General features: G+C 40.1%; 1 protein-coding gene across 3 annotated transcripts in view; it reads left to right on the forward strand.

The window, feature by feature from the left end:
* Positions 1 to 14,024, forward strand: part of GRID2 (glutamate ionotropic receptor delta type subunit 2) — a 1,415,717-nt gene that overhangs the window by 1,050,645 nt on the left and 351,048 nt on the right. For all 3 annotated transcript variants that reach the window (XM_056106635.1, XM_056106637.1, XM_056106634.1), the window contains one exon: positions 13,545 to 13,742. In XM_056106635.1, coding sequence (XP_055962610.1) covers positions 13,545 to 13,742 — 198 coding nt within the window. The remainder of the gene's footprint in view (positions 1 to 13,544; positions 13,743 to 14,024) is intronic.

A 14,024-nucleotide genomic window follows, 5' to 3' on the forward strand; every position in this document is an offset into this window, starting at 1 on the left:
AACTCAGCTGCTTCATTGCTGCATGTTCGCCCTGATGTTTCTCTTAGATAAAGATGATTCGGAAATCAGCTAATGGACCCTATTTTTCAATCTTTCAGTAGTTTGGGCAGAGTTCAAAGTTTCCCTTGAGTCAATTGCGACTTGACCTGCCTGAACTCAAAATATTGCACTGGTCGGTCCCATGTCTGGGGAAGGAAAGCATCTTTTAAGATGCTATAGCATCTTCATAGCAAACCTTCATCCCTCATAGCAAACCTCATCTTCTCTGATTTCAAACAAGTCCCATTCAACTGGTCACCATCGGCTTCCAATTTATTCCAGAAGACACTTCACTGACCTTCCAGCCTCTGACCTTGCCTTTTCAGCTGGATATTAGCTGTGAGTGTCAACAGGCCAGCAAGTTGTGGAACCGGGTCAGATTCCACCCCCCTCCCACTGCTCTGGGTCCCTCTTGCTTCCCATCTCTGTGCAAATTCTGAACTTCTCACAGGCCCACACAGTGCACACCTCCTGCCTCTTCTCTGTCCTGCTGTGACTCTATTTACTCCCGTGGTCCCTGAAAAACCCGTGTCCCTTTGGTCTGTCTCTCAGACTTATCGAAGACCTGCTCCATGTACTCTTGCTCTTTTGCCAGTACCTGATGCTCTTCCCAGAGCGCCTGATGACTGGAAGGTCTAACTCTCTGCTCTCATCACTTTTCTTCTCTGAAGCCAAATTTGCACTCTAAGGCTTTACTTGATTGACCACCTGCTGCCTGACTGAGCCTACCTGGTGTACTGATTGCCGTAGAAAGCAGGAAAATGTTCCATGTTATTTGCTTACGAGAGCTGATGAAAGCACGTGCACTCGGACTGTTACAAAGGAGTGAACGCAAGGACCAGAAATAGTACAGTGCAAAGGGTGCTTGTCTGGCATGCAGCAGACCCGGATTCAACCCTGGATTCCAACATGGTTCCCTGAGCACAGACAGGAATAATTTTTGAGTGCAGAGGCATATGTTGCCCCTGAGTATTGTGAGTTAGATTTCCTGGACAACACTGGCAGAAAAGGACATAATTCTTATTTTGTTCATTGTCTATGACTTTTGTCAGAATGCAGATAAAGGAGGAGAAAGATCTTTTTTTTTATTTATAGCTTACAATGTGCATTAAAACTTTTTTACCATATGCCTGCCTATGAAACTTATGCTTCTCCCTGTAATCTATCTTGGATAGAAGCTAGCCTGAGGACTAGAGAGTGCCGGAACTCAGGTGCTTGCCTTGAATGCGCCTGCGGTTCCCAGCTCTGCATTTTGTTCTTCCAGTATTACCTGGGATCACCCTCGAGAACAGATCCAAGGTAATCCTGAGCCCAGATGGGCAAGAAACCTACCACCATCTACAAAAGAAAACTACTACTAGCCCTACAACATTCTGTTTCTTGTGAAGTTTTACCAATTTCTGATATTTAATTAGCTTCCATTTGTATGAATTAAATGCTTTTGTATCCTAATAGTTTATAAATCATACCATCATGCGCGTTAACACCGTTGTTCCCGACAGTGTTGTAACGGAAACATGACTGTCAAATAGTGAACTGTTAAGTGCCACTGTTGCTTCGAAATCAGTGTTACCAAGATCTTCCATTTAATAGTTTTTAGTTTTCTGATATTTGGAACAATCTCTAATAGAGAAAACCTGCCATATCTTGGGGCTGGAGAAGTCGCTTATGGAGCTGGGGATTTACTTTGCATGCAGGAGCTCTGGGTTTCATTTTTGCTACTCTTCACTGTGCCACGGGCCATGTAAACCCTGAACACTCAGCAGGGCATGTCCCCCAAACAGCAATATCATACCTCAGAGCATGTCCTTGGCTTTTGTCCCTGAGGCAACTGTACTGGCAGGCAGTCTGCATTTAGGAGACTTTTCTGGGGGGAGGGGAGGCCATCCATGGTGCTCAGGGATCACTTCTGGCAGTGCTCAGGGGACCGTTTGTGCAGTCAGGGATAGAACCCACAGCAGCCGTGGGCAAAGCAAGTATTTCACCTGCTCACCGTTGAGCTGTCCCTCTGGTCTCCTAGTTCATCTGTGCCCCAAACTCATAGTTTTAGTAATGTTGGGTTTGAAGATTCTTTCTTGTAGGATGACATTGCTTTGTCCTTTCTCTCTTTCTCCACAAGGAACTCACGTTTATCACAGTGCTCCTGAAGCACTTCCGTCCCATTGTGTTTATCTGTAAATTCTTCCCTATGCTCTCCTCCCCAACCAGTTAATCAGCTTTCCCCCTAATCAGACTCTGTTAACTTGTAAGGTCAGATTCCTCAGAAATCTATGATTTTATATGTATGAGTGAAATATTGCCTTTTCCTCTCCTTATGCCTTATAAACAGTTTACTTTAAAGCAATGTTCTTTTTGCATGGATACAGGAAGACTGTTAACATTATGCTTTGTAACTTAGGATTTAATTGGCTTTGAATATTATTCACTCCCGGGCATCTGCTTTCTCGACTTAAGCCTCAGTTGCCCTTGGTTCCTAACACCTCAAAAGCAGGGTCCCGATGAGGGACTGAACGGACCCAGGGCAAGCGGTGAGCTACCCTGGCAGCGAAATGGGCCAGGCCAAAGTGCCACGATTCTTAACTATAAGTTAAGAGTTTGATCATAGACAAATGCTGTCATGATCCAAAAGTAACGACGAGACTAGGATCCTGCTAGGGGTGGGAAAGACTATCTGGCCTGAGCACTGTAGTCTGAGATTGAGATGGCCCTAAGAGGGGAATTCTATAAGTTTAAGATATTTCTTACTGTATCCATACAAAATGATTTATATTATATATGCTTATATGCTTGTCGGACAAGGAGAGGAGAAACACACCCAGGGGATTCCGCTCTAGGGTGGATTGATCTGATAATGACAACCTGTCCTAGAAACAGCTTTCCCCAGGGAAATAATTCTACCTCTACTGATTGTGACCACACCTATGTGTAATTATTACCCCAACCCCTCATGCTTTGGGATTTAACTGTACTGTAAGAGTGGGCTGGGGGATCAGAAAGAAGAGAAAGAGGGATCAGAATCCAGATCTAGAGAAGGAGGATGAAGGGGGATGGAGAAGGAGAATGAAGTAGCATGGGGGAGGAAGAAGCAGGGGCAGAGGCAGAGGAGAGAGACTGGAGTGGATGGAGAGAGGATTGGAATAAACTGAGACTAAACCCAACCACCCTGGTCCTCGTTCCTTCCCTTTCCTGCTCATCGCCATTGACCTCCCCGGGGTGGGGGAAGCGGCATGAGACTACCGAACGGGGGTAGCAGGAGAGATAGCGCCACCGCCGCTGTGCTGTGCCCCTTTTTTGTGTTTACACACCTTCTGTCGAGATACTTGCTTACAAAATAAGAACCAGCTGTGATATGTCAGGTATCATTTTAGGAATTTTTGATAACTATTTTACTTTCCTTATTTATGGTTTAAATCTGCCTGATAAATGACATAAGCAAAGATAATTAAAGATGTGCTTAGTGCAATGTTTTTTTTTCTTTATGTTTGCTCCTTCAAGAAAATCCCCCTATAGTAGCTCTTTTTCAGAAAAATATTTCAGTGTATGTTTCTATGATCTCGTCTTTCCATGCGCTTCAGAATTCTTTTGCTCTGCAGTGTCTAGATCATGTTTGTGTATATATAAAAAACATGTAAGCACACATGTGTAGGTATTACTTATCTATACACACACATAGGTTTTGGGGCCACACCTGGTGGTTATCAGGGCTTACTCCTGGCTCTGCACTCAGGTATCACTCCAGGTAGTGCAGGGGATCACATGTGGTACCAGGAATCAAACCCAGGTGGTCAATCACATACAGGGCGAGTGCTCTCCCGTAGGGCTGCCCCTCTGGTCTCATAGTTCATCTTTTTTTTTTCCCTTTATTGATATTCCCCATGTTTACTTTCCCCTTCTTATTTATTTTTACAACAGGTGTTATGCCTTTAGCTATTCTAAGTTGAGAAAATGTTTAGTATTTCAGGCATATGCTGCCTGAGCCCATGTGCTGCTTGCACCCTAGTGGCCGAGCACAAGTGTTGCCTGAGCACATGTGTTGCCCGCATCTCCCCTCCTGAGAGGTGGACTTTTATGCTTTCCTGTCTATTGCTGGGGTGTGTGTGTGGGGGGGTGGGCTCTCCACTCTTGGAGAAGCCTGGATTCTCTTTGAGCACAATACTCTCCACTTTCTCCCACTTTTTCTCCCTCCTTTCCTTCAAAACCTCCAAATAAAATTTGTTTTACTTCAAAAAAAATAAGTCTAATATTTTTTCTGCGTTCTATGAAGAATGTTGTGCTTATACGTATATCTACACTTCCAAGCCAATGATGGTGGAAGCCTGGAATGCCAATTACAACTGACAAACTTGCGGGTTCCAGCAATGTGTGTCCTCATTCTCCTTTATCACTGGTTGGTTACTTAGTAGTGAGTGGTTTAAATGTTGATTCAGTTAAAATAACAATTAAATAATTAAAATGTGTCTGCCAGGGGTTGGGAGGAATCTGGTGATAGAATTGGTGATGATGGATGCTGGAAGTTGAAACTGGTCATAGAATTGGTGATGAAATATTGTATGTCTGAAACTCGCCTATAAGAACTTTGCAAATCACGACTATCCTGTTGTTCGTCGATTGCCTCTAGCAGGCCCCAGTAACGTCTCCTTCGTCCTAGCCCTGAGATTTTTTAAAAAGTGCCATATTCAAGGCTCTATCAGAGTTAGGAGAATGAGACCCATCATTGTTACTGGTATTTGGCATATTGGGTACGCCACGGGGAGTTTGCCAGACTCTGCCGTGTGGGCGGGTCACATTCAGTAACCTGCCAGGTTGTCCAAAGTAAGAGTGAGATAATAAGGTGTTGGGAGCTGGGTTTTATAGTCTCTGTGTCTTGGCCACTGATGGAATTACATGGCGCCAGGGGGCCAGTTGGAGGTGTGACCCCTGCCTACTGGAATATGGAGACTCTGGGTGGATCCTCCATTTGCAAATCAAGATGTCTTATATTGACTTAAAAATAACGATTTATTTTTCTAAGGAGGAGGGTGGCCTTACCTCCAAATAGATTTAAGTGAACTGTGCCATCCATAAGCGAAGTTCAACTGTGCACTGCCAGAGAGCACTCACTTGCTCTGGCCAGGAGCACGGGGCTTGGGAGTCGTGTGTTAAGACATATATTGAGAATAGTCTCATGACCTGGTTAATGCCTGAGCCACACGTGTGAGTCAAACCCATCCGGCATGCCCCTGCTGATGCTCAGGCCATCGTGCACATTCAGGCAGCACCCAGTTCTCAGGAGGCCTTGTCACTTGTCCTATCACAACTGTCAGGTGCTTGTGGCAAGCTCTTGCTAGCAAACAATATCACATATTTATTAAAATATGGGAATTAACTGAAAAAAATCAGCCGGTTGCAATGTTGTAAATCAGCGAGGCAATCAGCATATGATTTCAAGTGACTGAATACAAATTCAAAATTATGAAGTTATTATCTAATAACGCAACAAGTGATGTGAATAACTCCGTGCTAATATGAAAATTATCAACCACTGAAACATTTTCCTACAAGGAGGCCTCTGACTCCTCACGCTAATGCACTCAGATTGATAAACTCCTGACATTCCGTGAAAGCTTCATTTTCTTCCACTCGCTGAAGATTATGCGCTGAGAACCTGTCCTCTAAATGATCAACAAATCAAAAGCTGCAATTTGTTTGTGTGTGGTTGGCAGCTCGGCTGTTAGCAGCTTGGATTTAGTCCTATTAATACTCTCTGAAACTAATTGCTAAAAAATGGGTTTTAAAACAGCATTATTTTTTTTTCTCCTCTGTCGCTGGAAGACTTAAAGTCGACGTATCCTTTGGAAATGAATGTGAAGTAGATCATGGATCAGGGTCTCCTGGGCTGGCTCTGTAGTCTGCTCTTCACAGCCCATTTTGCTTTCTGCTCTCAAAACTATTTCTGATCATGACATTCCCTTAGAAAACGCCGCCAGTCCCTATTAAGCAAAAGTGAGAAACTTTAATATGGCTTTAATATGAGACCATTACATGGTCTCAGTTAACATCATCCTCACTTCCACTTACTTGACAGTTTTTCGTGCACCCAGGAAAAAACTCAGAGAAAAAAGCTTCAGCCATTAGTTAATAGATAGCAAAGTAATATCCAGACAATTATATCTGGAAAGAAAATAGAATATTCTCACTGATGCAGGAACCTCATCCTTCCTTCTGATCATACTCTCAGTCTCTGCAGAACCAGCAGGTCTCACTCCTGTGCTTTGATTTTTTTTTTAAATTTAGATCACTGTATCACTGTCATCCGATTGTTCATCGATTTACTCAAGCGGGCACCAGTAACCTCTTCGTTTGCCCCAGCCCTGAGATTTTAGCAGCCTCTCCTTACTTGTCCTTCCCAACGCTGCTGTATTAGAGGCTCTTTCAGGGTCAGGGGACTGAGACCCCCTTATTGTTACTGTTTTTGGCATATCGAAAACGCCATGGGGAGCTTGCTAGGCTCTCCTGTGCAGGTTTAATTTGACTATTTAAACACCACGGTTTACAAAATTGTTAATAATACACTTGTGCTTGCGGCATTTGGTGTTCCAACTCCATCCCACCACCAGAGTGACCCTGCATCCACCATTGCCCCCAGTTTCCCAGCCCCCTAGCCCCCAAGCCTGTCCCCTTAGCCAGAAAGTAAAATTATTTTATATTGCTTGTTACAACTGAATTGCTAATGGAATTATCAAAAATGCTGGAGTAAAAGAAAGTTCGTGAGAATTGTCCTGTCTCATCATATGCCATAAAGTCATCGTCCGAGGTTTGCCGAGCTCCGTGTTGCTAGTTGAGCCTTCTGAATTACAGTTCACTGAGCCTAGTTGGCTTCGATACTGCTTTTCGTTTTGTGATTCTCCATCTATTGTGTGTCTCGGTGTGTCTGGGTGGGAATCCTTAAATGTGTTGTTCCTGTTCCTGGTTTTGAATGTGACTCAGAAAGGAAGCACACTGTCCTCTGAGTGCAGTAGTTGTTCCTGCAGTGTGAGGGCCAAGGGGAGGTGAGTTACTTGCCTTAGACGCTGCATCCGGCTGGGTCGTGTGTGCCCCAATCAAACCGGGTTCAAGCAGCCTGACATGGCGCGGTCCAAGCACTGAGACTTCCTTGCGGCCCACCAAACACCAAGAATGATGTCTAGGACACTGAGCACGCCAGGAAGAAAAAAATCTACTCCTGGGTATCACTTGATTTTCTTATTTTTCCGTTCATGAGTGTCCCACTGCACCAATAGGCCACAACCTCTGCATCTTACCTGCATGCACACACATAGCCAGATTTGGAATATCATGAAAAGTGCTGCTAAGGACGTTCTTGGGGGCACATTTTGGTGTCCCGGATTCTCTAGCACCTTTATCCAAGAGTGAAATGGTGAGGCCATGGTATCCCATATCTCATACTGGGAAAATATTCATGTAAGACTCAAAAATCTTTAAAATAAACCAGTGATTACTAGAAGGGGAAAGGAAAAGAGGTAGGTCGACTGAGAAAAGGGCCCAAATGTAGTTGGAGATGGGATTAAACTGCATACCTGAAACTCATCTGTTAAAATTAAATTTCACTTCAGCAGCAAAAATAACTGACAAGGATAGACAAAAGCAGGTAAAGTGAATTTGCTACAAACATACTCATTCACTCTCGGCCAATCCAAACCATCTTTCGGTTTTTGTGCCAATCGAAGTATCAGCGGGAGACAATGATGCCTCCTGTGTCTTCACATGCTTTAATTTGGGGGTTGTAGGACCAGAGCTATGAACAGTAGAGGCAGGGCACTTGCCTGGCATGCATCCGACCTCAGTTCAAACCCCAGCACCCCATATGATGGCCTCTGACAACCAGGAGTGAACCCTGAGTACAGAGTCAGGAGTCTGCCCTGAGAAGCACCATGTGTGGCCTGACACTTCTCCAAATAAGTACGAGGATGATCAGCTCATCTCTTTTTTTCTACTTCTTTTTTGTCGCTTCTTGCTTTGGGGTTCCCTGTTTGTTTATTCTCTTGCAATGGCTATTCTGAACTATTAGTGAGTTACTATTTATTTCTTCAACCTTTCCTAAGATGATAATATACTCAGACATAAAATTCCCGGTTTCGGCCATGGTCGTTTCTAATTCTTAAATTTTAGATTTGTCTCCAATTATGGAATCACATGTCCTGTAGCTTCCAAATATAAACAAAAACGTCTTCCTTTTTTAAAACATAGTTAACAAGTTTTACTAATATGCACCTGAAAATTCAATGCCTTTGAATTTCTCAAAATATCTATTCCTGTTACATATGATTTCTGCTGGTTTTAATATCTAAAATATAGTCTTTTTAGCATGATATGTTTGATTTTTGTTTCTGGTAGTGTATTCAAACAATTATTTTAGTTAATAGTATAAAACCTAAAATTACTTTTTTCCAGGGAAGATTTTGCTGTGTATATTTTTCTTTTCTTGTGCACTTGGAGTTTAGTAACAACCGCATATCATCACATTCAATCACAGGAAATGTGAGCCAAGTATTGTACCAATAGAATTGCATACATTGGTTGGAAATTTGGTAAATTTAAGATTAATAATATTGAAATAAGATGGACTATTCTATCTTCTTCTATTTCTTAGTAAATGACCGTGTATTAAACCGATTGGTCCTATTTTTTCTTATTTTGTGAAACAGCAGAAAGCCAAGAGCAGTAATATATGGTCTTCTTTAAAAAGAATACATTGAGTTTTGAATGTATTTCCCTAGGTATTTGTTTTCTGTGGAATTTTCTTTTGGGCGGTTGCTTTATATATATTATATATATGATAATATGTTTATATATGATATATGATATGTTTATATATGATATGATAATATGTTTATATATAATATAACATTATAATGTATTATAATATATATAACTAAAGCCTAGTTTGGGAAAGATGTGAACTTATATATATATCATATATACAATGTACGATGTATTATGATGATTACATTATATATACATTATATACATCATGTATGCAATGCATGATAACACATCATACATTGTATACAACGTATGATCACATCATACATTGTATATATGATATTTGCTCGAGCGGGCCCAGTAACATCTCCATTGGAGATTTTGTTGTTACTGTGTTTGGCATATCGAATACATCACGGGTGGCTTGCCAGGCTCTGCCGCGCTGGCAAGATACTCTCGGTAGCTTGCCGGGCTCTCCGAGAGGGGCGGAGGAATCGAACTCGGGTTGGCCATGTTGGCTGCGTGCAAGGCAAATGCCCTACCGCTGTGCTATCGCTCTAGCCATATATATATATATATATATATATATATATATATATATTTAAGTTCACATCTTTCCCAAACTAGGCTTTACTTATCTTAAAGCTATATCCATGACTTTTTTCAGTCTCTTACTACAATTTGTGTAGTTACTTGATACTTTAGCTTCACCATGTATGTTAAGTTGATGAGTCAATGAGTAAATAAATTTTGAAAATAAGTCGTATATGTTTGGTATTTCCTTTGAGAAGGAAAGAATAATTACATTTTCTATCAAGGTCTAAGAGCAGAAGCCAGTTCTGCTACTGTGTCTATCTTTCTAAATAATGTCTGATTTTCTTAGAAAGTACAACTGGTCTGGGGACTAGCGCTACTGGGCCCAGTGGGGTGAGTGGAGAATTTGCCTTGCACGTGGCTAACTGTGGTTCAATCCAAGCAGCCCATATGATCCCCAGAGCCCCACCGGAGTAAGCCCTCAGCACAGAGCTAAGAGTAAGCCTGAGCACAGAGCTAGGAGTCAACCCCGAGCACGGAGCTTGGAGTAAGCCTTGAGCACTGCTGTATGTGACCCAACAACAAAAACAAGAGTACAACTGGTTTATGAAGAATTTACAAGTATTGATCCAAATCTCTAATGGGTCTTTTTTAAAATTCTAAAGATATTTAAAAGTCTAAATAAAAGGGGTAAATGAAATAAGGGTTTGTTTATTTGAGGAATAAAATGTTTAACTGCCTGTTTGCCAATAATTCATCAACTTTATGTAGTATAAAAATCTCCGTCTCTTTACCTTTGATAAATTCTAGCTGATGTTGCTAGGACCAAATTTTGACAACAAAAATTAAAAAGATTATTTGCCTATGAATTTACTTATAAGGTTGGAATTTAGATTAAATTCTAAAGGAAAAATTTAACATGGTAAAAGTACATAGTTCAGTATAATAAGCAATTTTTTCTAAAGAGAAATCAGTACAAATAAAAAATCATACAACTGGGATATATTTTTCTACATAGATCATTAAATTTTTAATGCAATTAATCAATTTTTAATTATTTAAATGTCACCTTACAGAGTTTCATTAAACTTCCTGGTGATTAATCCACTAAACTTTAAAAAAATTATTAGATTGTGAGAGCTATGACTGAATAGAGAATATAAAAGATTCAAAATTATTGGTAGACAACCCAGTAAAATGATATTTTAGGAGTAATTTTCCATATTAATGGACAGATGTTCAAATATAAAAATAAAGGAGATCAATAGAAAGAAATAATTACATGCTCCAGCATTTACAACCTAATGTAGACATTTAGTGCCCAATTATATATATAATTTTCTTATTTTATGTACATTCTCAGTGTAGTATTTATTTTTGGAATTACTTTTATCATGAGGTATGATTTTTATGACCTTTTAAGCTACTTTATTTATGCAAAGAATACTTCATAGAATTTTTAAATTGATTTGTTGTTCAATCAGTGGAGTATTGAATTCTGCCAGCAACCTATTTTAAACATGCACATAGTATAGCCATCAAGATGTTCTAATTTTACATACAATAGCAGATCAATAGAATTTTTGCTTTTAGTTGTGTGTTACTTGTATTAAACAGGTATTATTTTAAAAATCATATTTATTTTCCAAACTTCTCTTCTATTGATTTATCAACCATATTTTTGATTATTTACTCTTAAGCCATAACAAGTAGTGCTCAGAGATCACTCCCAGTAGCATTGGGGCATCACTTAGGTTCCAGGGAATGAACCCAGGTCAGCCAGGTGCAAGAGAAGGGCCCTTCCTGCAGTATCATCTCTCGGCCCTAATTATCACCATTTTATCACCATTTTATATCATAAAATATGCTGAAAGGAGAAAGCTGATGTTTCTCTCTTCTTGGACAATAAGATTGAGAATCTGACACAGCATTTCAAGCCAAACGTGCGCGCGCACACACACACACACACACACACACACACACACACACACACACACATTTCTGTCTTGATTCTCCAGGATGTGTTGCTAAACCGATTAGCAGAGACACATCCTCCTGGTGTTCATGCAGACTGGAAAGAAATGGAGCGTCGGCCTGGGACTCTGAAGCACCTCTTGCCCTGGCCTGGCCAACAGGGAGACTTAGCAGGTCTTGATTCCCTGCAGTACCAAGACAGAAATAGATGCAATTACTGCACATGAGTAGAGTCAACGGAAAACAAGTACCAGTCACCTCCTTTATGCACCTATTATTAACTGACTCTCTTATTCTTATTTTTTTAACTTTTCCATTTTATTTAAATACTGTGCTTCACAAAGTTGTTCATGATTTCTTACAGATATTCAATATTCCAACACCAAACTGTCAGCTTCCCACCACCACTGTCTCTATTTCCCGATCACCCCTCAAGCCCACCCCTGTAGCAGACCCACAACAACTTATTTTATAGCGCTTGTTACCATGAAGTGACTAATGGAATGATCAAAACATTACTTCTGTGAAAAAACTTTGTGAAAGTTGTTGCATCTCACCATGGGGACATTAAATCCTTGTCTGCAGTTCTGCTAAGGTGTTGTCACAAGTAAAGCCTTCTGTGTGAATGTTAATCTTCTTCTCGAGTATAAATAGATTTCACCTAATTTCAAAAAGAAAAAATAATTGGTAGTTCAGGAAACCAAGATTTAAACTGGTACGGCCAGGGCCAGAGTGATAGTATAGTTGGTTGCCTTGCATGTGGCCGAACCAGCTTTGATCCACAGTTCCCGTATGATCCTATACTCTGCAATGGATAAGTAAGCCCTGAGCATCGCCAGGGGTGACTCCAAATTAAAAAGTAAATAAATAAAGGTATTCCAAATATAGGTGCAAGGGACCTGTATGTAGGCATTGAACTTAGAAATAATCATATGGATATGCAAAATGGAAAGGGGTACATCAATAAGAGGTTGAATTTTATGGATCATTTATAAAAGAATATTACTAAAGCAAAATAAATATTCTCTTTTGCATTTTTAAAAACTTTTTATTTGTTGTTGTTTTGGGGGTCACACCTGGTGATGCTCAGGGGTTACTTCTGGCTCTGTACTCGGAAATTACTCCTGGCGGTGCTTGGGGGACCATATGGGATGTCCAGGATCAAACCCAGGGTCGGACTTGTGCAAGGCCAACACCCTACCCGCCGTACTATATTGCTCTGACCTCAATGAAGTTTTCTTGACTGTAAATAATTCCAGAATTGATCTCATGGTCATGTGGGTTTGTTATGGGGCCTTGCACGGTAATTTTAGGGAAAATCCGAGTTTTCTACCTCACAATGTTCCTATAATAGACTCAGTGTTTTTATAAAACACTTAGTGTGTTAGAGTAAAACCCAAAGTAAACTATTATTTTACATATCATGTAGGTTTTGTTAGACCCTAAGGATAAAGGATTCCAGGATAAACCCTTTGGATAAACTTTACTCTGTCCAAAGGGTGAAACAGACTGCATAGATGACAAATGGTTGTCTAGGGGTATCACAGGAGCTCAGAGATTGCTGAACGTGTTTAGAAAAGGAAGGTCTGTCGTTGTGTCACAAACCAATTTAGTTCTCTTAACACCAGGTGTGCTAGAAAGTGGAAGGACTCTATTTGTTAACTGGGAAAACCACAAAAAGGCTTAATAGAAGCAGAAACAGAAACCAATTTGCTGGATTTAATGGACTACACAACTTACCAAAAATAGTGACTGAATTTCCCACAGTTATATTAGGCTAGTTTGCAAAAAAAATATCTTTATGTCCAAGTCACAAAATTATTCAGTAAATAATTCAATTTGTATTTTAAGATTATATGTTATATAAAGTAAAATATTCATATCTTTTGATATATAGGTGGATAACAATTATCTCAGGTAATATGCAATAAATTCATGGTTTCTTACCTATGCTTCTTTTATGAAGAAATCTTAGGTCCTGAAATCTCAAGAAAAATGAACTTGTGATCCCTTAAGTTTTGTAGTCATTTTTATCAAATTTTTATATGGTAATTAAATGAGACATAACTTGAAATTGACTGATTAAACATTGTAAAATAGTACAATGCACTAATGGTGTTTAAATTAGAGTACTAAGTTATCTCAAATTACATAAGCAAGTTTTAAATTATAAACGAGGCTCTTCGAATAAAGCCTTCCTTGTGTTTGAGAAGCGCAATATACTGACATTGAGGATTTCTCTCATCTCCATACAGGAAGAACCTTTTGTAATGGTTTCCGAGAATGTCTTGGGGAAGCCAAAGAAATACCAGGGATTCTCCATCGACGTGTTGGATGCCTTATCGAACTACCTGGGCTTTAGCTATGAGATCTATGTGGCCCCAGACCACAAGTATGGAAGCCCCCAGGAGGACGGGACGTGGAACGGCTTGGTGGGAGAGCTCGTCTTCAAGGTCAGGATTTATCGTTGCTTATACTTTGACATGGACAAGTCGAATCCAAATAAAATAATTGTAAGGCAAAGCTTTAGCCTGTCATCGTGAATGTGAAAGTCTCAGCTACTACTATATGTTAAGGCTTTTGTGGGAACAAAATTTAAAACAGAGTAAAGCTAACTTCAATATTTTCTAACATTACAGAAAGAAGTTATTGTTGCTGAACTATGTTTTTAAATATTTGTGTTCGTAGATGATGATATCAAAGTCACAGAGCAACTTTCAAAGAAAATTCAGATT

The sequence above is a fragment of the Sorex fumeus genome, unplaced genomic scaffold (assembly GCF_029834395.1).
Source record: "Sorex fumeus unplaced genomic scaffold, SorFum_2.1 ptg000136l, whole genome shotgun sequence".
NCBI lineage: Eukaryota > Metazoa > Chordata > Mammalia > Eulipotyphla > Soricidae > Sorex > Sorex fumeus.